The following is a 23,189-nucleotide window of genomic DNA, read 5'->3' as shown; positions in this document are numbered from 1 at the left end:
GGCAACAGCCTCTAGCTCCACAATTCCAACAGCAGCTCTACCTCTAATGACTTCACCTCAACTCAGTGCAACTGTATTTAAGCCCGGCTATAAGCTGTGAAGAGGCAAAGACGCGACTCGCCTTGATTCACATTCACTCATTCACGTATTTATTTACTTTCTTCCATACAATTGCTGACTCACTTGGCGGTGGCATCCTGTTCAACAGCTACGCGCAACACGTCATACGCTATACGCTATAAGCCACTCACTATAGCAATTGATCAACCTCAGCGTGGCGCGACATGAGCAAATGGTCGGCCAAGGAGCAAAAGACTCCCAATGAGGATGCGCTGAGGGAAGATGACCTTCAATATGGCACAGGAGGCTTGACGGAGGAAGAATTGGCCGAAAAGTAAGTTTGCTATCTATATTTATCGCTAGCATCATTCCTAACATTGGTCAAGATATCCCAATAAGCCGAGGAATCATTCCAAGACGCTCAAGTTTTCGGAGCTGTTCAGGGACCTCTTCAACCCATTGAATGACAACAAGAAGCAGCCCGCTGGCGGATCGGTGCCTGCCAGCAAAAAGGGCCCTCATGGGCTGGCCAAGCTATCGCCACAAGAGCAGAGGCGGCACATTGTCGAGAGGTTCATCACGCGATGGAGAAAGGAAGTCGGCGATGACTTTTATCCTGCTCTGCGCCTCATCCTACCAGACAAGGACCGTGATCGCGGCGTCTACGGGCTGAAAGAGAATGCTATAGGGAAGCTTCTCGTCAAGCTGATGAAGATTGACAAAAACTCCGAGGACGGCTACAATCTCTTGCACTGGAAGCTGCCGGGCCAGACAACCGGGGCACGTCTGGCTGGCGATTTCGCCGGCCGATGCTTCGAAGTCATTTCCAAACGACCAATGCGCACCCAGGTGGGCGACATAACGATTGCAGAGGTCAATCACCAACTGGACAAGCTGGCTGCCTCGAGCGGAGAAGCCGAGAACCTTGCCATCTTCGAAACCTTTTACAATCGCATGAATGCGGAAGAGCTTATGTGGCTCATTCGCATCATTCTGAAGCAGATGAAGGTGGGCGCTACCGAAAAGACGTTTCTGTATCTGTGGCACCCCGATGGCGAGGCTCTCTTTAGTGTTTCGTCAAGTCTCAAGCGCGTGTGTTGGGAACTCTACGATCCCGAGTTTAGACTCGAACAGGACGAGGCAGGTATTGCACTGATGCAGTGCCTCCAACCACAGCTCGCTCAGTTCCAAATGCCAGCCTCGTTCCAGAAGATGATTGAACTCTTACGACCGACGGAAGATGACGCCGAGTTTTGGATAGAGGAAAAGCTGGATGGTGAGCGCATGCAGATGCACATGATGGAGGATCCCAGTCATCCAGGAGGGCGAAGATTTTGCTTCTGGTCAAGAAAAGCCAAGGACTATACCTATCTTTACGGCAACGGGCTGTTGGATGAAAATTCTAGCTTGACGAGACATTTAAAGAATGCCTTTGCACCTGGTGTTCGCAACCTGATTTTGGATGGCGAGATGATTACTTGGGACATGGGCGTTGACAAGATTGTCCCCTTTGGTACTCTAAAGTCAGCAGCCATTGCGGAACAAAACAACAAGTCCGATTCGAACGCGGCTGGCCACCGCCCCTTGTTTCGAGTATTTGACATACTATACCTAAACGACAAGCAATTGACTCAGTATACCCTGCGCGATCGTCGGAACGCTCTGAGCAAGGCAGTAAAGTCAGTACATCGACGATTGGAAGTTCACGAGTACACAAAGGCAACATCAGCCGACGCCATTGAGCCGCTTTTGAGGGAAGTAGTTGCCAACGCATCAGAAGGCCTCGTCCTAAAGAATCCACGATCCATGTATCGTCTAAACAGCCGCAACGACGACTGGCTAAAGGTGAAGCCCGAGTACATGTCAGAATTCGGCGAGTCGCTCGACTGTGTCATTATTGGTGGCTACTACGGCTCGGGAAGAAGAGGAGGAATATTGTCAAGTTATTTGTGCGGTCTCCGCGTCACTCAGAACCACATCCAGGCCGGCGCCAACCCGGAGAAATGCTTCAGCTTCTTCAAAGTTGGCGGCGGCTTTCGAACAGAGGACTATGCCGAGATTCGGCATCGCACTGATGGCAAGTGGATAGAATGGGATCCCAAAAACCCGCCATCGGAGTACATTGAGCTTGGTGGTGGCGAAGCAAAACAGTATGAACGGCCTGATATGTGGATTCGACCAAAAGACTCTGTGGTAGTCTCTGTCAAAGCCGCCAGTGTTGGCCCTTCTGATCAATTCGCTCGAGGCTTCACATTACGATTCCCTCGATTTCGAAGGCTACGGCTTGACCGCAGCTGGGACACGGCGTTATCCCTCGAGGAGTTTCAAGAGCTCAAACAGAGAGTAGAAACCGAGCGTCAAGAAATAGAAATGACGGTAGAAGATCGCAGAAGAAGAAATCCGAAGCGAATCAAGAAGGAGCTCGTCATTGCAGGAGATGATGCCGCACCTCCTCAATACGAAGGCGATAAGTCAAAGCTATTTGAAGGTCTCGAGTTTTGCGTGCTCTCCGAGTCCCTGAAACCATACAAAAAGACCAAAACACAGCTAGAATCGATCATCAAGGAAAACGGTGGCTCCATCTCACAGAGGGCCGCCGCAGGCACAAAAATGGTTCTCATCGGTGACAAGAAGGTGGTGAAGGTCGCCAGCTTAATCAAAGACGGAGATGTGGACATTATACGACCCAGATGGATCAAGGACTGTCTGGACCAGCCTAACGGAGGATTTCTGCTCCCATATGAGGAGAGCCATCTGTTTCATGCGACGGACGCCTTGGTCGATGCCGCGGCGCAGAATACAGATCAGTTTGGCGACAGCTACGCACGAGATGTAAGCGTAGACGAATTACGAGAATTATTGCGCGACATGCCCAAACTCGAAAGAATGGAATCATTCGACAAGGTCCTGTTTCTAGAACAGCTAGAACAGCACGGCAAAGACGTCACCACGCTACGAAATTTCATGTTCTCACGCTGCAGAGTGCTCTTCTACCTCGCCGACGACGCAAAGGAGAACACCAAAGAAAAATGGGAGCGATATATTCGATATGGCGGCGGGTCGTGCAGCCAGGAGCTAGACGACGAGACGGTGACGCATATTGTGGTGCTGGGAGACGATGTGATGGAGATTGGGGATGTGGGCGACAAGTTGCGCTCGAGATTGAGTTCAAGGCGGAAGATGTCGAGGTTGGTGAGCGAGAAGTGGGTGGAGGAGAGTTGGAGAGAGAGGACGCTGCTTGATGAGGAGCGGTATATTTTCTGAACAGGTTGTTGGCCATTCAGTGTAATGTAATGATATTATGAGGTCTCTTTCGTCTTCAGTCTATGATGGGTATTCTCAGCGCCCATTTACAAGATAGTATTATGCAAATAATAAAAGAATCATGATTAACAAAAGCATCTATATACCAAGACGGATAACATTCAAGGGTATCTCGACATTTTCCACCATTATCCACAACAAGACGTCTTTTTCTCCTCAAACTAAGAACAAGAGTAATATCCCAAACGACTATCCCCAAAATCACCTCGTCTTCCTCTTGGCCTTGTTCCTCTTCCTGTGACTCGACACCCTCTTCCTCTGAATCACACGCACGAACCACGCATAAATCATTTCGCGCATGAGAATAAGCACCGTCGCAAACGCCGTTGGAACAGCACAAGCCCAGCTAAAAAAAAAAAAAAAAGCATCCCTTCATTAGCTTCTTCATCCTTGCACCCCCCATAAACAACAATGAAAACGGAAGGGGGAAAACTTACAAGTACCATATCCCATTATTAATCTCAGGAAACCCATCCGGCGGGAAATTCTGCCCAAAGAACCCCGTAATAAACGTCAACGGCAAAAAGATAATCGTCACCGTCGTCAACTGCTTCATGCTCTCATTCTGGTTCGCCGAAATCGTGTTGAAAATGAGATTAATCAAATTCTCGCTGCTCTGCTTGCACTGCTCCAGCGCCTCCGTGATAATAATGCAGTGATCCAGCACGTCGCCTAGGTACGTGTGCGTCATGGGCGTGACGATGACGCCGCTGGCCGGGTTCTCTAGCTCGAGGACGGCTTGCTCGTGGGTTAGGGAGGTGCGGTGGTCGCGGAGGACGTTGACGAGGTTGTCGATGGGGTTGAGGAAGCGTAGCATCTTGTTGATTTCGCTGATGCAGATGTAGAGGTTCTTGCACTGCTTGATGCTCGGCGAGGTGAGCACGTCCAGCTCCAAGTCACCCAGAACGTCGTTGTAAACGGCTGTCAAAGGAATGGCAAGATCGATAATGGCATCGATGATGGCCTGGACCACCAGCGAGGCATCGCAGGATTCACGCAAGACTGTACCCGGGTTGCTAAGACGGGTGACAATGGGCCTCTCGATATCTCCAGCAGAAACCTCAAAGAAAGAAATAACAGTATTGTCCGCAGTCAAGAAGATGGAAACTTGCTCAGCCGCAACAGCCAAGTTGAGCGGCGCAAGAATCGAATTCGCCTCCATGTACTCAGTACGAATCTCATTCCCCGAAGCATGATACCGCTGCAGCGACCGAATCATGGACGTCTCATGCAGTTCCGGCGTCTCAGACAGCTCCGTCATGCACTTTGTAACAGTCCGCTTCTCAGGGTCAGACGAAGACCCAGATCCAGGAACCTTGCTCTCCTTGCTGCGGCCAAACCCACGAAACAGGTTCTTGAGCTTCGTCGTAGATCGTGACGACAAGAGGCTGCTCGCGTCAGAGTCATCATCCTCGTCAACGAGATGGACCAGCTTCTGCAGCGTCATGACGATGAAGGCGTGGCTCGGGTACCAGTCTGCCTTGGTCCTGTTCCTAATATTCATGATATCCTCCAGCGCAAGCTTATGCAAGCCCTTGTGCGCGCCAACCGCCTGAATGACATCCCAAGAGAGCCCATTGATATTAATCCAACGGCACTTTGCCCACTTCTCCTTAGGCTCCGCCAGAAACGACACAAAGCCATCATTATCAAAGTGTTTCTTGGCCATCCTGTCCTTCGAAAAGTCCACAACGGTAATCTCGCACGGCGCGCTCAGCGTCGGCATCGAGGCATGCCCGCCATCAGGCAAATTCGGGTCGAACCCAGGCTCCGACCCGGGTTGCCAGCCTGGACGTTCCGTGTAGGTGGCATCGAAATCGAAGTCGTCGGTGTCGTCGATGGTTCTAAAGGTCGCGACACGAGTGCTTCGTCGACGGCGCAACGGCGAAAACGGCTCGCGGTGAACAGCCGTGTCGGAGCGCGAGAGGCGCTGCACATCAGCCTGGGGAGGTGAAGTCGGAGAGTTTGTGTCGAGGCTGAGATCGTAGTGGACTCGATTAAAGACTGGCCTCGTAGGCGGGGAGACGCTGGCCTCGGCCTCGTGGATGGGCTCCATGGCGGCTTGCGAGAATCGTTGAGAATAATATTCAATTCAAGGGATAGAGAGAGAGAGAGAGAATTCGTCAACTCTCTTCTTCTTCTTCGCGTCGCTCTAGATGACGGCGAAGGCGATAGTGGTGTCGATCTCGATGCTATCGTCGTCGTTGGGCTTCAGCGCAATTGTCGCTGCGTCAAAACTCGCCTCTTATCTTTCTTCCATCCAAATTGGCTTCGCCCTCAAGGACAAACAAAGATAAAGAAGCTGCATTCACCGCATCGCCAGCCGGATCGTGTCATCTTATTGATGAAACAGGATTAATAACCCAGAGGTATTATTAGCTATGGAGGCTGACCCAGGGCATGTTCGCTTCGAAACAATAATAGCACAAGCAAGGCAAGCCCCTAAGGCCACCCAAAAGTTCTAGGCCAATCTTAGTGACGTTGTTCTAGCGATGATCTAGCGCCGCTGGCCAATCACGGCCCGAGATGAGGCATTGATGCGGCAATTGGTTCCGCGTTCCATGATTTCACGTTTACAAGTTACAAAGCTGGGAATTGATGGTACATGTCCATCCATTGCTGGTCGTTAAAAAATGAATATTAATCTCGTCATCGTGATCAACGGCGAGACTAAGAAAGAGAAAACAACGTTCTACAGTACAGCGGTAGTAAGTAGTATTATACAGTGAAAAAGCCCTTCATCCTCCAATTCTAGCTCTGAGCCTGTGCCTTAGCGGCTGACTGCAATGCATTGATCCAAAACTCACCCCTGGCTCTCCGTGAAACGAGCCACTCTCACTCTCACCCTCATTCTCACTCTCACATGTTTTCTTACAGAATCTCCACCAGTTCAAAGGTCTGATCCTTTTGGCCACTGCACTGCGCAGACTCCACCCGGTCAGCGCCAGCAACCAAACAAGTCGTGTTGGTGGCCGAGGCGGGAGTGAGGACGATGTTGTTGTCGCCCGCCTTGAAGGGGAACAGCTGCGAAGTCGCGGTTTTGCCACCTGTTGAGGTTCATCGTTAGCATTTGATCTCTTATGAAACTAAAACGGTACAAACGCGATAACTCGCATGCCCTTAGATCGGGTGGATCGAGCAGATCACCGAGATGGGGTGGGGGGAATGATGTCAATGACTTACTTCCGTCGGCGCGTCCACCGCAAGAAAACATGATGACCTGGTCGTTGGCGGCTCTGCGGCCATCAAAGTTGATGCAGCCGTTGGTGAGCACACTAACAAGCAGCGCCTCGCCAGCCTGAGCGTCGTCGTGGACTCCCTTGGTGACAACGTCAAACTTCTGGCTGGCGTCTTCGCTGCAGGTAGCCAGCCCAACAGGGATCAGGTTCTCGCGGAAATCACCGGCCGTGGGGTTGACGAAGAAGCAGCGTCCATCAGCGGCTCGGATGTTGACACTCTCCAGGGGTCGAACAGCGCTGGCATCAAACGCCTGGGCCTCGGCCACGGCAGAGGGGTTCAGGGTGCCTCCAGCTCCAGAGACGGGCACGGGGGTCGTTGGGTTTCCGGTGATGACGGGAGGAGGAGGAGCTGCAGTGGTCTGGGAGCTGCCGTCGCCTGAGTTGTTGACAACGGCGTCACTTGTGGCAGCAGCAGCAGCAGAAGTGGTAGCGGCAGCCTCCGCAGTCTGACTGGCATCAGCTGGAGGGGGAGCTCCGGCGGTGACAGTGGTAACTTCAGTGACGGTAACAATCTTGGGAGCAGAGCATTGGGCGTTCTCGTCATTCGCCGGTGCCGCAGAAGAAGCAGCAGCAGCAGCGCTCGTCACAGCAGCCGCCGAGGTAGAAGAGGCAGCAGCCTCAGAGGTGGCAGCAGCCGAGCTGGTGGCGGCAGAGCTGTTGTTGTTGCTGTCATTGCCAGAGCCTCCAGCAGCAGCACCACCAAAGGTAAACTTCTGAGTAGCGTCGTTGGCATTACAGTCAGCAATGTCAATCACATTGCCCTTGGCAGCAAAGCACTTTGTGGGATCGTTGCCAGGGGCGAAGCTCAGCGGGCCATTGCCTCCAGTAAAGGCAAAGAGCTGAGAGTTGGTGACTTGTCCGCTGCCATCAGCTCGTCCACCGCACGAGAAGAGCAGGACCTGGTTTCCGGCCGCACGGCGAGGGTCAAAGTTGAAGCAGGCCTGCGTCTTGGTGCTCACGATCAGGGCCTCGCCCTTTTGGTCGTTGTGGACGCCAGAGGTGATGACATCCCAGCCCTGGGCGTCGTTGCTGCCACAGTCGGTGATTTGGATGGGCGTCAAGTTGGCTCGGAAGTCTCCAGAGAGGGGGTCGACGCTCAGACACTTGCCATCAGAGGTTTTGATCTGAACATTGGAAAAGGCGCGGGTAGCAGTGTCGTCCCTGGGATGGGCCTCAGCGGTAGCAGCTGGGTCCAGAGAGGCCACCTCTCGGTATTGGATGGGGCCAGCAGCGGCAAGGGCTGCAAAGATCACGGCAAAAGTCGTCTTGGAAATCATTTTCGCTCAGTAAAGAGTGTTGTGTAATAAAGAATGATATCTCAAAGAACCGGGAAAAGAGAGGCTTAGAAGTAAAGAAGGATAGGCTTTTCACAAAGAGAACGTTGTTAAATCCGCACAGCAGATGACCTCGTCAAAGGTAAGAATCGAAAGGAACGAAGAGAAAAGGGAAAGAAAAAAGAAGGAAGCGAGCACAGCACGCAAAGTGAAGCTATTCAGAGCAACTGCCAGAACTCGAGAATCCCCTCTCAAGACTCGGCACCGCGCCAACTCTTTATATATTCCAGGTCAATCTCTCTCATACTGTTCAGTTGCCGCTAGTGCTCGTCCAATCCAGGGTCTGCTCGTCCAGGGTCATATTCGCCAAGACACACGCGAACCGCGGCTGCAGCATCGCTCTTTGTCGGCTCGATCCGACAAAGAGCGTATTTCTTTGATCCCCTTCATTTCGCGGCTCGGGGTCTTTGTCGGCGCCTGGTGGCGGACCATGTGGCCATTTGGGTGTCTTTGCCGCAAAGCCCATCCTGACCTTTTGAAAACGAAACGCTTCGTCGGGGTGCAATTGGGCCGTCACCGTCCTTGTCCAACGCGAATCGTTTCAGCGCCACCATCTAGACGGACGTGAGACGACACGGGGGTTTGTTTCGGCGTTTTAGGTGTTTGGAGCCTCCAGGGGGGTTGGCATCGCCTGTGCTGTAAATCCGGAGCCAGCCGGCCACAAACACTAAAAGCAGTCGCTGGAGATTCGAGCTTCTGGGGGAGCTTAGCGCCCAGCCTGTTAAAACACCAGGTCAAACCAGATCAAGCCACATCGCGAATAGCCGCTGGGGCTTCAGTTCCATTTGTCTCTGACAGGCTCAGCTCAGCTCAAGACTGGATGCAGGAGTTGCTTGTGGCTTGAAAGCAGCCGCCGTTGAGGCGTCACAGCAGGGCACTCAGCTCCCGACGGCTTGCATATGCGCCAGACTGAACAATGCACAGCGCAGCAATTGGCCCAAATCAGCTCCAGCTCCCCAATGCAGCATCTCGTAGATAAGAGCGCAGATGCAAAGTGTTTCTCTCTCGCCACGATCTGGATCCTGCATGACGTCGTGGGCCGCATGCAAAATGAACCCCCCTGTGCAAAGTCTTTTTCTGAGCTTCTTCTGCAATTCGACATGAAACTGAAACAAGTCAGTCACTGCCAAAAGGGGGTTTCTCGTCTCAGGGGTCATGCTAGCAAGGCACTTACACGCTTGCAATGACACTTTGGCGTCGTGAGAGTTTCCCAACACAGCAACTAAGCTCCGCAAAACGTTCTCAGATGCAAACACAACAGGTTTCCAGACAATTCGGGGGGCTCTCTTCTTTCTTCACTTTAATTTTCCTTCCATTTCTTTGTTTGTCCTTCAGGGGTCGTAGGCTTAATTATACCCCGGCCACGCAGCCGCCCTCTGCTCAGATGGGCAGCGGTTCTCCCAAAACTGGTCGCAAAAGGCCGCTCTTTGAACCACAATCGTGTTATGCCACCACGGCCCACAGTCGTCGTCCATCTGGAAGGGCAGTTGGTTGAGCCCTTCCCCTTGCCAAGCCTCCGTTTCGTTGATTCGATGGATCTCGGACATGATCTGAGAACAGGAAGTGTGGCATGTAATGGACCCGTAGCATCCGCAGTGGTATAAGATCAAGATGTATGTGCACATGGTATGGATTGTCGAAATTGAAAGGACGCCTTTTCTTTCCGAATGATGTTCATCTCTGGTCTTTATACTTTGAGGCCGTAGAGCTCGTCGACTGAACGATTGCAACACGCACCGCTTTGCTTCTTGCAATCCGACTCGAACGTACGTGTTCGTGAACACCGTCAGTCGGGTTTGTCGTCGATATGGGACAAAACAGCAGCGCAAGCCACCAAGGTTTGCGTGTCTTGCGCGTCTTGCTCGGTCATGCTTCAGTCAAGTGTCTTTCGGGATGAGATGGGAAGAGAGGAAGAGGAGGGCACAAGAGGTTGATATTGACAGTTTGTGAAATCGTGTGATGACTACAAACGCAGCTTCAACGAGGGCCTCGTGTGGTATTTGCTCGTAAGAGAACCTATCCCAGACCAGATGCTGCCTGTCGAACAGCACATCTCCCTTCCCACAGTTGTAACACGCGGCATGCTTTGTTCGTCTTTCTTCCCGCAGGATGCCACACAAGGCGCCCTAGCAGTGCACAGGCTATGAATGGCATGTTTGCACCACCTGGTTGCCCTGAGGCGGCGGGAAATAGGGAGGGCCAGAGTCAACCCATGTAACCAGTCAAAGTGATGCATGCACGCCTGCCTAATCACATACAATCGCCCAGTTGTCTCGATTCTTGACTCCAAGCCCATCCTAGAGTTTGAGCTTTGGTGAGACGTACATTACCTAGTATACAGGTATATACCTACCTGCTTCCCCGAACCTTGTCAGCCACGAGATAATATGAGCTTGATGTTGAATGGGCGTTAAATGGGTGGTGGAGGCATGAGAGTATTGTATTGCTCAACCATGAAAACAGAGTTGCGAGTCAGCAAAAAGCTCAACTGTCATTTTGTTGCGAGAACGTGTAGAAGTTGGCAGATTGAAGTCGAAAATGAGGATAGAATCTTTAGTAGGTACTAGGTAGGTAGTCACTGTATGTAGAAGGAACACTCGACCTTGTCGAAGAACTACTTAAGGTACCTTCCCAAGAGTATCTCCATTACCAACTGTATTCCTTACCTAGTAGACCCAAAGAATCGGGTGACTGTATCTCAGCCAGTATCTACGCGCGAAATAGCCACTCTAAATCCAGCAGATTCTGCAAAGAGACCTGTGGCTTTTAATTATCCAACCTCAATACTTTATTTAGTCTACTAGCATGTCGTCGACTGTCTCTTAGAGTAGGTGTTGTAATTAACATTGTTTGCTTTACAAGTCGCTAAAACACCATGAATCTATGTCACGTGATAGCAGCGATAAGCAGATAGGGTTGGATCGGAACAAAAGCGGAGCAGACTTTTGCTATAGTAGACTTTTGCTAGAGCTTTGTGAAATTTTTGTTTCTTCCTGTATCGGAGCTATAACAAACTTCAATTGTTATAATTCACCAACCAGGGAATCCAAGATGACGACCGTTACTAAGGAACAGGGCTCCAAGGCGGAGGGCAGCTCTGCGTTCGATGCCTATCAAACGTCTCTCACCACTCGCTACTGCAGCCCCGCCATGTCGAAGCTGTTCAGTCAGCGCTCAAGGCACTCGACATGGCGAAGGTTGTGGTATCATCTTGCTGAATGCGAAAAGGAGCTCGGAATTAACACCATCACTCCGGAGGCCATTGAGCAAATGAAAGCTCATCTTGTGGTTACGGATGACGAGTTTGAGATTGCTCGAATCGAAGAGAAGATTCGCAGACATGTGAGAATCCCACTTCATATATTTGTGTTACAATCCATTGCTGACGAGCCATCTAGGATGTCATGGCGGTAAGGCGTCCGCCGATAGCTGGTCTACCGGCCTCTAATGGCTCATATATCTAATTCTGAGTAGCATGTTCACGCCTTTGGTGTTGTTGCTCCTGCTGCGGCCGGCATCATCCACCTCGGTGCCACAAGCTGCTTCGTCACTGACAATACTGAACTTATTCTTATGCGCGATGCCCTAGATCTGATTGCCAAGAAACTGGCCAAGGTTATCTCAAACCTGTCATCCTTTGCAGTCAAGTGGAAGGGTGAGTGTTTGGAGGGCGACACGCCCAGTTCTGGCATTCAACGAGGGTATGACCGAAACGGCTCTTGCTAATCATAAGTTAGCGGAACCTACTCTTGCATACACGCACCTTCAGGCAGCCCAGTTGATCACGGTCGGAAAGCGTGCGGCCCAGTGGGCGCAAGATCTTATGCTTGACCTCCACACTATCGAGCAAGTTCGTAGTGAACTCAAGTTCCGAGGCGCCCAGGGAACGACTGGTACTCAGGCCTCCTTCTTGGAAATCTTCCAGGGCGACTCCGCGAAATGCGACGAGCTGAATGTGCTTCTCTGCAAACGATTCGACTTTCCCGGCTGCTATGACGTGTCTACTCAGACCTACACCCGCAAGGTGGACTTGATCATTGCCAACGCCGTCGCGGGTCTTGGTGCGACAGCCCAGAAAATCACGGGAGATTTGAGGCATTTGGCCACATGGAAGGAGATTGAAGAGCCTCACGAGTCCTCTCAAATTGGATCTTCTGCCATGGCATACAAGGTTAACCCAATGCGATCTGAGAGAGTATACAGTTTGGCGCGTGAGTTGATGTCCAAGCCGGCCAGCTTCGCCAACACTCTGTCCGACCAATGGATGGAGAGGACGCTTGATGACAGCGCAATCCGCCGAATCGACATCCCAGAGATGTTTTTGCTGGCCGATGCAATTCTGCTTGGACTTGATAATATTTCAAGTGGATTGGTGGTCTACCCTAACCGTATCGCCTTCCGGGTCCAAGAAGAGCTTCCTTTCATGATCACAGAGACGGTAAGTTGAACCTTTTTAAACCCTTGTTCCGATAAAGCAATAAGGGGAAGTCTTGTTACCTCCCCCCTTGCAAAAGTTTTGGGTGGCAACTTACATAAATCTCGCGAACCTAGATTATCATGAGAATGGTTGCTCAAGGAGCATCGAGACAGGAGACGCACGAGCAAATTCGTGTCATTTCCAACCAAGCTGGCAGCGTTGTAAAGAACGAGGGCAAGCCCAATGATCTCGTATCACGCATCCAGAACAACGAATTCTTCAAGCCCATTTGGGGTGATATCCATGGCATGCTCAAGGCAGACCTTTACATTGGCCGTAGTGCCGAGATTGTCGACAAGTATTGCGGTCCTGGGGGAGTTGTTGAAAAGGCGCTGGCGCCATATGCGGCGTACATTAAGGGCTCTAGCTCTGCGGAGCTTAGTGTCTAGAGTAAGTTCATCTCATCGGGTTGAAATGACAGTCCAAGGCATTGGAGGCTGTGTTACGGATTTGTGTATTTTATACTCCGTAAAAGTTCATCAAAAGTCACTCTCTATACTGGGAAGTAGGGGACGCAGAACAGTAGCATCTAAATAACCGTAAGCAAATCATAGAAACGTAAAGAATAAAAATTGATTTCAAAGTAAATACTTGATACATACCTATTTAGTGATATCAACAACGTAACATCGAGGTCCACCAACCCCGGATTGCAAGTGCCGCGCCAACGAGGAGCAGCCAGGAGAGACACAAGAGCAGAAAGGGAGAGTACATGTAATTGCAGTGCACAGTAATCCAGCACAGACGAACCTATTCAAATGATATGGGTCCAACGACTTCAATATGTCAATACCTTAGTAATGCTTATCAGCCAATCGTCGCCCGTCCAAATAGGCGGAAGTGCATACATGATGCAAGACCCGCCGATGTCCCTGAGCTTCAAAAGCCCCATCGAGCAAAGAACTTCATTCAATGTCCATCTAATGTCATTTATTCTCCTCTCGTCCACCGGCGCAGATCGAGATGGGCGTGACCAAGCGAATCAAAGTCACAGGGACATCTTACCTGAGATCATCACAGCCTCAACTGATTCACCGACTCAATTCAGCGCTGCTTCAACTCCTATCGATTTGGCACGCGACCTCCATCTGTCTTGGGTCGGCGGCAGCGCCCCACCGCACCCGTGCAAGGGTTTAGCTGCAATTTATAGGGCTCTTCGCCGCTAGCAACCCGCTATAGCGCTGGCCCGTGACTGTGACGCATCCATCCCGTCCATTGGATCCCGTCCCGTCCATTCAACTCCGTCTCCTTGCTCCCACTTAGCCCTAAGGCTTCAACCTGGAGATTTCACTGCAGTCTCCAGCAGAGTAAAGCCCATCAAACTCATCAGGCTGGACAGAATGGTAAGTGACTCTCTGTGTGCTGAAGAGACAACATTAAAGTGCTAACTCCCAGCGATGCCAGCCGTCCGAACGCCATCCTCTCCTATCCAACCGCGGCGAGTCGGCCGAAGCCGCTCAGGCAAAGGCTGCCTTGCGCTCTTCACGCATCCGTGAGATTGCCTTCTTCGCCTGGGGCCTCCTCGCCACTGCCGCCTTCATCGTCGCCGCTGTTTGGATCCAGCATGACGCTCAGACCGGCCATGGCGACAACAACAATAATACTGTCGCTCCCAAGCGCAACTTGGTCTTCATGGTGTCCGACGGCATGGGACCGGCGTCGCTCTCCTTGACCCGAAGCTACCGCCAGTACATCAACAACCTCCCCGAGAACGACACCCTTGTCCTGGACCAGCACTTTTGGGGCACCAGCCGCACTCGCTCCAGCAACTCCCTCGTCACCGACAGCGCTGCCGGCGCCACGGCCTTTGCCTGCGGCCTCAAGAGCTACAACGGCGCCATCTCAGTCCTGCCCGACTTTGAGCCATGCGGATCTGTCATGGAGGCAGCGAAGAGGGTCGGATACACAACGGGACTGGTCGTTACAACAGACATCACAGATGCCACGCCCGCCACCTTCGTCAGCCACGTCCTAAGGCGAGAGATGGAGGACTCGATTGCCCTCCAGGAAATCGGAGAGGGCGTCCTGGGCCGCTCAGTTGATCTTATGCTCGGTGGTGGCCGCTGCCATTTCCTTCCCAACAGCAGCAAGGGTGGATGCCGTGAGGATGAGCTGGATGTCACGCGTCTGGCTCAGGAGAAACACGGCTGGACCTACACCGATAACCGCCAGGGCTTTGACGCTCTCGATGGCGGCGACAAGGTCAAGCTTCCCTTCCTCGGTCTCTTTGCCGAACGAGACGTTCCTTTCGAGATTGATAGACAGAAGCAGCACGACGTTTACCCCAGCTTGAGCGAGATGGCCACCACTGCCCTGCGAGCTCTCGAAAAGGCAACCAAGGACTCGGACAAGGGCTTCTTCCTCATGATTGAGGGCAGCCGCATCGACCACGCCGGCCACTTCAACGACCCTGCTGCTCAGGTCCGCGAGGTGCTCGAGTACGACAAAACGTTCAAGGCCGTCCTCGACTTCATCGCCGACAGCAAGACGGAGACGGTCCTCGTAGCCACCAGCGACCACGAAACCGGCGGCCTCGCCACCGCCATCCAGGAGCCCGGCCATCTGCCAGTGTACAACTGGTACCCTCGCGCTCTCGCCAGGGCCACCTCCTCGGCCGAGTTCCTCGCCGCCAAGCTCCGTTCCCACGCTGCATCCGTCACGCCCGCCTCCAAGGACAAGAAGAAGGAGAAGAGGGAAAAGGCCAAGGCCGACCTCAAGAAGTGGATCAACAAGGAGCTCGTCGTCCCCGGTCTCGGCATCTCCAACGCTTCCGACGACGAACTCGAGTCCCTGGCTGACAACGCCGAGGCTTCCCTCGAGATCCTTTCCGCGATGATTTCCCTGCGCGCCCACGTTGGTTGGAGTACTCACGGACACACCGCGGTCGACGTCAACATTTACTCGTCTGGAGGGCCCGGCACGGAAAAGATTCGTGGAAACGTCGAGAACACTGACGTCGGCAAGTTCTTGAGACGCTATCTCGATGTCGAGGGGGACGTTGAGGAGATTACCAAGGAGTTGAGGGCGAAGACGGAGAAGCCCGGCGAAGCTGCGCAGAGCATGGCAGTCGAGCAGATGAACGGCGTAGAGCACTATCATGCACAAGAGATTTGAGTTTTAGAGATTTACAAACGTTGTTTTTCTGGTTGTTAGAGTAGAAAGCTAGATAGATGGCTTTGCTCTCTTTTCTTCTTGGTTGTTACTCTCGCAGACGAGTTGTTGGTTTTGGCGTATTATTCACCCCCATATAGATTGTTTCGCATATAGCAATGAGCATAGCATCTCTGTTCTCTCTTTTTCAGATGACAGAAAAGAGTTTCTGGTTTGATAGCTAGTACAAATACACCCGGGATATCATATTTCATATCCCCCCAAATTTCATCCGCCAGACGCCTTAATTACCATTGTCCCGATTGTTTTAAACTCCCTAGAGTTCAAATCATGTAACCTATTCCATCTATTCCATCCCATCCCATGCGAATATCTCCCAAAAAAATCCAAATCCAAATCCAAAACAACAGGAAGGAGAAAAAAGGGTTCAGTTCTCAACTGTCCTCTCCTCGAGATTATACCGCATATACAACTTATCCAAAAAGTGCGAGTGCCGAATCCCATTCGGCCTCGCCGTCTTAAACGTCTCAATCGCATCCGCCAGCGCAAACCCGCACTTTTCCACCAGATAGCATACGACAAAGTATCCAGATCTGTTATATCCGTAATGGCAATGGACGCCTACGACGCACTGCTCTGGATCGGTCCATCCTTCTGCTATGGCGCGCTCACGCTGTGCTTCGCGGACGGAATCGACCAGTTTGATGAATTGTTCGACCGTGTCTCCATCAGGCGGGATTTTCGACACCGTGGGGAATTTGTGGTAATGAATTCCACGGCGTTCAAGGCCACGCGGGTCGTATACAGGTTGATCCTTGGAAATGTCAATGACGTCCTTGATAATGTTCCCCCAATTATCGGCAAATACCGTCGGGCAATGCACATCATCAACTTCGCGAAGCGTCTTAATAACACGAAAGACGGGTTTGCCTGGGGGCCCGATAGGTTCGGAAACGGGCTTCACGCCCTGCCACTTGATGAGGTTCTTGACGTCCCATTTACCCTCGCGCGAGAGGTGCTGGAGCTGCCAAGCGAGAGAAAGCCGCTGAGTAATGTGTTCAGCGAGAAAGTCCGACACGAGGCCGGCGAGGGCTCGGACAGTACGCGGTGAGTAGAGGAGGGTGTGGTTAGCTGACCCGTTGAGGACGATGGACCGCAGGGCTCTCATGGGGTGTTGCGACTGAGGCGGTAAGTCTGGCGGATATTCTACCGGTGTTGAGGGACTGTTGCGTTCACTCTCGTCAAAATCGGTGTCGTCAGCATCTTCTACAGTCAAGCCGTTGCCGTTGGTATTTGCATCGAGCTGGGTTGAGCCGCTCAAAGACTCGGGTGAATCTGGCCCTGAAGCATCCAGTGCTGGCTCAATACCATCCGACACCGCGGCGTCATCCATCGCGTGAAATGCCCCTGCAATCTTGTCAATCTCCTTGGGCGACGTGACATTGTCCTTTTCGCCGCCGATGAGAAAGACGGGGATATCCAGGCCTGCCCAGGCATCAAGTCCAGGAATGCCTCCGACAGCCTTTCCATCCTGGAACCGAGTCGGTAAGGCGCCGTATGCCATTCGCCTCCACACCGGTGTTCGACTCTGTTGGTTGTATCGATACTGCATGAGCCTCAGCTCGGTAGGCGCGTCCTCTCCCACGAAGCGTGAGACGCTCGTGCTGTTGAGTCCTCCTCTAGCATCCCACGCACGCCACAGGCCAAAGATCCAGCCGGGGATCCAAAAGAGCCTCTTAATCATCGTTGCTTTAGCTTCCTCCATCGGTCCAGATACAGGGCAAATAGCCACCAGGCCGACAACGTGCTTGGCAAGAGCCGTCTTATGCGGGAGCTTCTTATTCGCCAAGCCAGCCGACAGCGCAGTTCCCATGCTGTGCGCAATCAACACCACACCTTGGTCATGCTCCTTGTCGCGATAATCCTCAATAATCACCTCCAACAGCTCCATCAGCGCCTCCGAAGTGTACGCCTCCCATTGCGTCGGCGCAAACTTGGACCTCCCGCCACCAGGCCAATCAATCGCCAGACACGGCGCCAGATCAATCAAGCTCCTCAGCAGCGGATAAAACTGCGCGACAGAGCCCCCCAGCCCCGGAACGCACACCAGCAAGGGCAGCGGCGCCGGCTTCTTGGGCAGCTGGTCGGCCTTGACGTGCTGGCGGTAGAAGACGCGGATCTCGGGATACTCGAACCGGCTCGTCTTGTAAGCCTTCAAGTGCGAGTGATGCCGCAGCAGCGCAGGATCCGTCTCGTGAGGGTCCGCGGAGAGCGACTGCTCTGGCGGGGGCGAGTCTGGCGATGCTTTTGCCATCGGATTGGCGCAAAACAGCAATTGGCTCGCAAATCTGTGAGTGGCGATAACAGTTGGTGTCTAATCGACTTTCTCAGGCCAATTCCTGAGTGACCGCGGTGATGCCAGATCCAAGGCTTATCGTCTAGAACCGGGATCAAATGCAGGAACGGCGCTCCACCTTTTATATCGCGATACGTAGCCGATGAACAAGGGAAAAAGCTGCAGCACGGACAAAGAAAGCCGGCGAGGTTTACCAGAGAGATTCGGGACAGGGGGGGTCGCCTGTGATGGCAAACAACAGCCGCTTGAAACACCTCCCGCTCAACAAGCAAACTCTGTCTTTGTTGAAAACAACAGGAAACAGGGAAAAGAAATAAGAAGGGAAAAGGTGATGATGGTCTCTCAATTAAAACCGGTATCCGTCCAGTGATAGAGAGAGCGTCAAGTCAGGTGAGTCAGAGAAATCCGCATCAAGGAAAAGATTTACAGCAGGATGGAGGGCAATCAAGTCTCCAAAGAATTGATTGGCGACAGCCGGGATTCATTGCACTCAGAAAAAAAGAAAAAGAATTTCCAGGGATGGGCCTGTCGAACTGAAAAATAAAAATAAAATCCCAACAATGACGATAAAAGGTTTAGAAGAAAAAAAAATTAAAGTGAGGCGGGATGGGAATTGGAATTTTTAGTGACCAACCAATTGTCACGGGCTCCCATGAGTGCTCGTCATTGCGCGAAAAGGCAAAATACGAAGAGCCCTGGCCATGCAACTTTTTTAGGGGACAGTCGCCCTGCCAAGAGCTGGTTGAGGTTGTGTGGCTTACCCTGGAGCCGCGACAATTTGTTTGAGGCGGGAGTGATGGACGAGAAATCACCGTGATTGGCTTGATTATATAAAATGTAAATTAAATGTATGATTTTTGATGGGATTGGTAGGTAATTTTTGCATGTTGCGCGACTTTCAAATAACGTATTGGTGGCTGTGAAGGGGAATCATTGTTCGTGTTACCATGTGATACCCATCATGCCACGCCCTCGGATTTGAGTTGAACTGCCTTTATGCGGATAGATTAAGTCGACAGCAATATCACATCATTTGTTGCCAATATTTGCAACCTAAGGCTGAAAATTCAGCTTCTGATGTTATTATTCAATCATTAATTACAATGGAAACATGTGAGAGATAGACTCCAAGCCTGGACATGTCTGTAGTTCAAATCCCCAAGAGTCATTTTCTTACCACCATCACAACTACAACCACAACCCAAAGACACCCAATGCAACCACTGTATGCTCGATTGATTCTATTGGCTACCCATCATATCGTACAGCTGCTACCCGCCCAAATATGTACGGCCCGTACAACAATCATGAAACAACGCCGGATCCTTCCTCCCAGCCAATGGGTATCAAAGCCGCCGCCACATCCGACACTCCTCGCTCCGTCGCCAGCAAGTTGAACTGCGCCGCCGCATTCCTCGTGTCCAGCATCTCTACCCTCATCCCCAGCTGCGTAAGATGTTGTCTTGTCCGGGGACTCAGCGGCATGTTTGTCTTGCCTACCCCAATAACCAACAGATCTGTAAAACCACATCGTTAGCTTAAACTGCACACAAACACATTCCCGCTCGTATAAACTCGTCTGCTTCTCCCCCGGAATCCTGCCACAAAAAAGAAAGAAAAGAGAGACATACCAGGTCTTGGCCAAAGCACGTCAAACAGCCCAAATGCCTCCGCCGGCACCTCAAACTGCCCCTTCTCATTCACAAGTTTCATCTTCCCGCTCACCTCCCACGGCCGCCACGCAAACGCCTCGCCGTTGACAAGCAAAGCCCCGTCCCCTCCCGCTATCGTGATGCCGCTGTTGAGCCCGAACCCGTCGTGCATGCACACGTCCACCGACGTTGACGGTACCGGCACGCTGCCGAGCACGTCGAGCTCGCTGAAGCTGGTTCGGTGTGAATTGTCGGGGATCGCGTCTCGGTCTCGTCGGTTTTTTGATAGGCTAGGGGTCGTATGGAAAGATTTGTATGAGGGATTGCGTGGGATGGGGGCGGTTATTGCTGTTTGCGATACGGCGCTCGTTGAAGCTGCGAGTCGTGGAGGTAATATTGAGGTGCTTCGTACGCTTGCGCGGGCGGCTCGGAGGCCATTCGGGAGTCGTAATGACCCGCGCATCGTCAATCTATTATACAAATGCTCTTCTTTCACAGCGCGGTAGACAATTGCGGTTTGGCGAGGTTGATATGTTAAAACGTGGTGCAGAGCTTGGAATTTTTTTTCTGTCGCGGGGCAGCTGGGTGTGATAATTTACATGTGCGAACGTCATGGTGACTTGCAGCCTCTACGATAGAATAATATTCCAACAGCCAAGGTACGCCATCCATATGGCTGACAATTTACTGGCGCAAGGGGCTCAAAAATTACCCATCGACTTTATTGAATTGGCATTTCGAAGCCAGATTCTGCAATTTGGCTCTACAATTCTGACGAGTGCCAAATCACCCACTTGGTGCTCACACACACATACATCACACCTGCAAAAAAGGGCCATTTCGTACCAACTTGATGTTCGTTTCCATTAGATCACCAAGAGGAAGCAGTCCTAAAGACAGCAGCAGACCGGCCATGGGTCGGCTCGGCCAATATGTATCATGCAGTCCGTTTTGCCCTAATGAACACCAAAGCAATGAACCAAACCCCCAAGAGTTCCTTGCCATCCCGCACAGAAAGCCAATTCCATCAGTCGAAATTTTTCCTCATAGTAAGTTTTCTTTTAAAAACTTTCGTTTATTTCTTCTTCTGGCTCGCCTCCTGCTCCTTCATCACCTTCTTGACAATCTTCTGCTCCTCGATCAGGAAAGCGCGGACGATTCTGTCGCGGACGCAGTTGCCGCACCGGGAACCACCGTAGGCGCGCTGGACGGTCTTCTGGGGCTTGGAGATCTGGGCGTACTCGCGGGGGCGGAGAGCGGGAACCTATGTGTCAATGCTGGTCAGCTGCTGATTCCTTGTGGTTGATCATGGTCGTCCGAATCTTGAGGTAGGAGGGTGAAGGCGATAGAAGAGGTCATCGAACGGAGAGGACAAGGGTGGGCGTTTCGTTGTTTTCGCGGGTTGTTCAGACGGTAGGTTTCCTCCAGGTCGGCAATCCCTTCATCTCAAAGAACATCCCCAAGTCCCATAGTACTCTTCGTCTTCGTCCCTCTCCAGTCGCCGGTCCTCCATCGTGCAAAATTTCGTTCAAGGGCCACAACTTACACCAGGGAGCTTGGAGCCGCAGTCACCGCACTTGGGAGCAGTGCCGCGCTTCTTGATGTGCAGAACTCGGAGGTCACCGCCGGGAGTCTTGATGACTCGGGTCCGGTTGGAGCGAGTGTTGTAGCTGCAGAGATTTCGCCCGTCAGTATTTCTATCCGTCGCAAGAGCAGGGCCACGACACATGGACGAGAACTCGATTCGATTCGATTCGCATTTGCCATGGCCGACGACAAGATAAAACTCACCCGTTACGGCGGCGGTAGGTGACTCGGTGGGACGCCATTGTATCTGGTGATGCTCGGTGGTTGTGCTGAGTATCTCACCAAAGAAGAGGAATTTCGAGATTTGGGGAAATTTTGTGTGGGCGGAACAACAGATTGTGCCCGCTAAGCTGGCGAATCAGAGAGGGGCTAGCGTGCTGTGGATAACCCACCTGGGATGCACGTGACGACAGGTTTTCTTCCTTTGGTGACGACCCTCTAAGAAATGGCGCTTGTTGGACTAGAGCCGATGCCATAAGCAAAACTGGACATGTTGGATATGGGCTGGAAGTTCACGGTATGAGGCTGCAAGCTTCAATGGATCTCGTGAGTTGAGATTGATGGCATATAAATAGTTTGACCATTTCTTTATCAACTGTGATGGCAATCCAGTGAGGATTTATCTTCTGCTCAGTTGCCTAACGGTACTGATTAACATAGATGTGCCGAATCCCTCATAGCTGCTTTTGCTCGGCATGTGGTGTGTGTAAGGGAGTATCGGCGTCTCTCTGATATGTGCCATCATTTGCCATTATTTCTGCATCATCTACTTTTAATAATCTGGTAGCTCCGATCCATTGCTTCCCTATAGAGAACCACGCCGCAAGGGAAGTACGGCCACGACTTGTTCCCTATGATTTAATGGTAGAGGCAAGGTAGAGGCCATTCGGCTTATTACCCCTATCTCATCGGCAAAGTCACTCGAGTAGACACACACGCAACTCCCAACGTTCATGACCAACACTGCTCACATTGAAGCCTTTGTGATTAAAATATCCAACAACTAAAGTACCCATACCTGAATAAACGAAATCAACCTTGTCTGTTCCAGAGACCAACCCACGCAACATCATCCGGGTATAGAGAGCTGGCAAAGGAACACGGTCGCCGCAGCGCCTCTACTCCATTAAACCGATTCGCCAACGTTCCCTGCATGAAAAAGACAAAAAAAGAAGACGTGTACAAATGTGAAACATGATGGCGTTTATGCCGTCCAGGGCTTATCCAAATCAAACCAGCCCGGGTAATCTCCGTGCCTCCAAGGCGTGATGCCCAGCGGTCTCTCCTCTCTGCTCTTTTTGGCGCGGGCAAAGGCCTCGGTGCTGGTCTCGTCCCTCATGAGGTTTGTGAAGTCGGTAATCTTTGCCTGAGCGTCATTGACGGCCTTCATGAAGGCGGCATACATGACATCTGCTGGAGGGGGGGTTAGTACGAGTACAGCGCGCGCGCAACGAGGTGACATGATATGTGACAACAACAAAAGGAGGGCTTCCTTACGCGATGGATGTTTCTGCACCAGAGGTTCCAGCATCGTGGGGATGGTGTCCCGTAGCATGCGTTCCTATATTTGGGGGTGTCGGTTAGTCTCGCTTAGACACGAATGCGCAAATGAATCAAACGTGCCTTGATGTGTAGGAGCTTGAGCCGCTGCATCATCAGATTAAGGGCCTGCTCCTCCTCAGCCAACTGCTTGGCTGCCTCCTTGTCGGCAGTCGTGGGCGCCTTGTTTTCCATTGCTTCCGGGAAGCGCGTAGGCTATCAAAATCAAGTAGAGGAAATCACAAGAGATAATGCGAGAGAATGCGGAATCCGGCAAAGCGCACAAGCATCGACAATATCACCCCCCACGCATACGTAGTAGCAGATCTGGGCGAGTGAGAGGCGATTCTAGAAGTTGGGGATGATGGGCTTTCGCGCGACGTGGGGCGGCAACACAGAACAAGACAGGGTTCGAAGCTTGAAAGTATAAGGCAAGCCAGGGCTTATCGGGCACCCAAGTGCGAGTACCTGGTACATCAGGAAGAAGCCGCAGCCGTGCCATGGCCATCT

The 23,189-nt window shown here is 51.9% G+C and overlaps 9 protein-coding genes across 9 annotated transcripts; 3 read left to right on the top strand and 6 right to left on the bottom strand.

Moving 5' to 3' along the window:
* Positions 1 to 34: 34 nt before the first annotated feature.
* Positions 35 to 3,458, top strand: V8C40DRAFT_248075 (uncharacterized protein). Its single transcript, XM_083216459.1, has 2 exons — positions 35 to 394; positions 447 to 3,458. The coding sequence occupies exons 1-2, from the start codon at positions 285 to 287 to the stop codon at positions 3,322 to 3,324; spliced, it is 2,988 nt and encodes a 995-aa protein (XP_083072113.1). The 5' UTR covers positions 35 to 284; the 3' UTR covers positions 3,325 to 3,458.
* On the bottom strand, positions 3,393 to 5,824 carry V8C40DRAFT_248074 (uncharacterized protein). Its single transcript, XM_083216458.1, has 2 exons — positions 3,822 to 5,824; positions 3,393 to 3,730 (listed from the first exon to the last, which is right to left on the bottom strand). Exons 1-2 carry the CDS (start codon positions 5,438 to 5,440, stop codon positions 3,586 to 3,588), a joined length of 1,764 nt encoding a protein of 587 aa, XP_083072112.1. The 5' UTR covers positions 5,441 to 5,824; the 3' UTR covers positions 3,393 to 3,585.
* A 153-nt stretch (positions 5,825 to 5,977) lies between these two features.
* On the bottom strand, positions 5,978 to 8,053 carry V8C40DRAFT_36292 (RICIN domain-containing protein). Its single transcript, XM_083222892.1, has 2 exons — positions 6,568 to 8,053; positions 5,978 to 6,431 (listed from the first exon to the last, which is right to left on the bottom strand). Exons 1-2 carry the CDS (start codon positions 7,898 to 7,900, stop codon positions 6,256 to 6,258), a joined length of 1,509 nt encoding a protein of 502 aa, XP_083072111.1. The 5' UTR covers positions 7,901 to 8,053; the 3' UTR covers positions 5,978 to 6,255.
* A 2,880-nt stretch (positions 8,054 to 10,933) lies between these two features.
* On the top strand, positions 10,934 to 13,000 carry V8C40DRAFT_248062 (adenylosuccinase ADE13). Its single transcript, XM_083216457.1, has 5 exons — positions 10,934 to 11,299; positions 11,356 to 11,367; positions 11,432 to 11,612; positions 11,695 to 12,395; positions 12,509 to 13,000. Exons 1-5 carry the CDS (start codon positions 11,009 to 11,011, stop codon positions 12,821 to 12,823), a joined length of 1,500 nt encoding a protein of 499 aa, XP_083072110.1. The 5' UTR covers positions 10,934 to 11,008; the 3' UTR covers positions 12,824 to 13,000.
* Positions 13,001 to 13,687: 687 nt separating this feature from the next.
* Positions 13,688 to 15,760, top strand: V8C40DRAFT_36259 (alkaline phosphatase). Its single transcript, XM_083222891.1, has 2 exons — positions 13,688 to 13,777; positions 13,839 to 15,760. Exons 1-2 carry the CDS (start codon positions 13,775 to 13,777, stop codon positions 15,546 to 15,548), a joined length of 1,713 nt encoding a protein of 570 aa, XP_083072109.1. The 5' UTR covers positions 13,688 to 13,774; the 3' UTR covers positions 15,549 to 15,760.
* On the bottom strand, positions 15,675 to 18,474 carry V8C40DRAFT_248057 (triacylglycerol lipase). Its single transcript, XM_083216456.1, has one exon. It carries the CDS (start codon positions 17,857 to 17,859, stop codon positions 15,973 to 15,975), a length of 1,887 nt encoding a protein of 628 aa, XP_083072108.1. The 5' UTR covers positions 17,860 to 18,474; the 3' UTR covers positions 15,675 to 15,972.
* A 534-nt stretch (positions 18,475 to 19,008) lies between these two features.
* V8C40DRAFT_248054 (NADH dehydrogenase 1 alpha subcomplex assembly factor 3) lies at positions 19,009 to 20,132 on the bottom strand. Its single transcript, XM_083216455.1, has 2 exons — positions 19,533 to 20,132; positions 19,009 to 19,418 (listed from the first exon to the last, which is right to left on the bottom strand). Exons 1-2 carry the CDS (start codon positions 20,014 to 20,016, stop codon positions 19,207 to 19,209), a joined length of 696 nt encoding a protein of 231 aa, XP_083072107.1. The 5' UTR covers positions 20,017 to 20,132; the 3' UTR covers positions 19,009 to 19,206.
* An 8-nt stretch (positions 20,133 to 20,140) lies between these two features.
* Positions 20,141 to 21,459, bottom strand: V8C40DRAFT_248052 (60S ribosomal protein eL34). Its single transcript, XM_083216454.1, has 3 exons — positions 21,345 to 21,459; positions 21,100 to 21,223; positions 20,141 to 20,817 (listed from the first exon to the last, which is right to left on the bottom strand). The coding sequence occupies exons 1-3, from the start codon at positions 21,380 to 21,382 to the stop codon at positions 20,629 to 20,631; spliced, it is 351 nt and encodes a 116-aa protein (XP_083072106.1). The 5' UTR covers positions 21,383 to 21,459; the 3' UTR covers positions 20,141 to 20,628.
* Positions 21,460 to 22,085: 626 nt separating this feature from the next.
* On the bottom strand, positions 22,086 to 23,054 carry V8C40DRAFT_248046 (uncharacterized protein). Its single transcript, XM_083216453.1, has 3 exons — positions 22,764 to 23,054; positions 22,638 to 22,701; positions 22,086 to 22,553 (listed from the first exon to the last, which is right to left on the bottom strand). Exons 1-3 carry the CDS (start codon positions 22,872 to 22,874, stop codon positions 22,345 to 22,347), a joined length of 384 nt encoding a protein of 127 aa, XP_083072105.1. The 5' UTR covers positions 22,875 to 23,054; the 3' UTR covers positions 22,086 to 22,344.
* Positions 23,055 to 23,189: the final 135 nt, after the last annotated feature.

This window comes from Trichoderma camerunense (genome assembly GCF_050948025.1).
Source record: "Trichoderma camerunense strain CBS 138272 chromosome Unknown V8C40scaffold_11, whole genome shotgun sequence".
NCBI lineage: Eukaryota > Fungi > Ascomycota > Sordariomycetes > Hypocreales > Hypocreaceae > Trichoderma > Trichoderma camerunense.
Note: the sequence above shows the minus strand (reverse complement) of the source record. Positions and strands in the feature narration are given on the sequence as shown.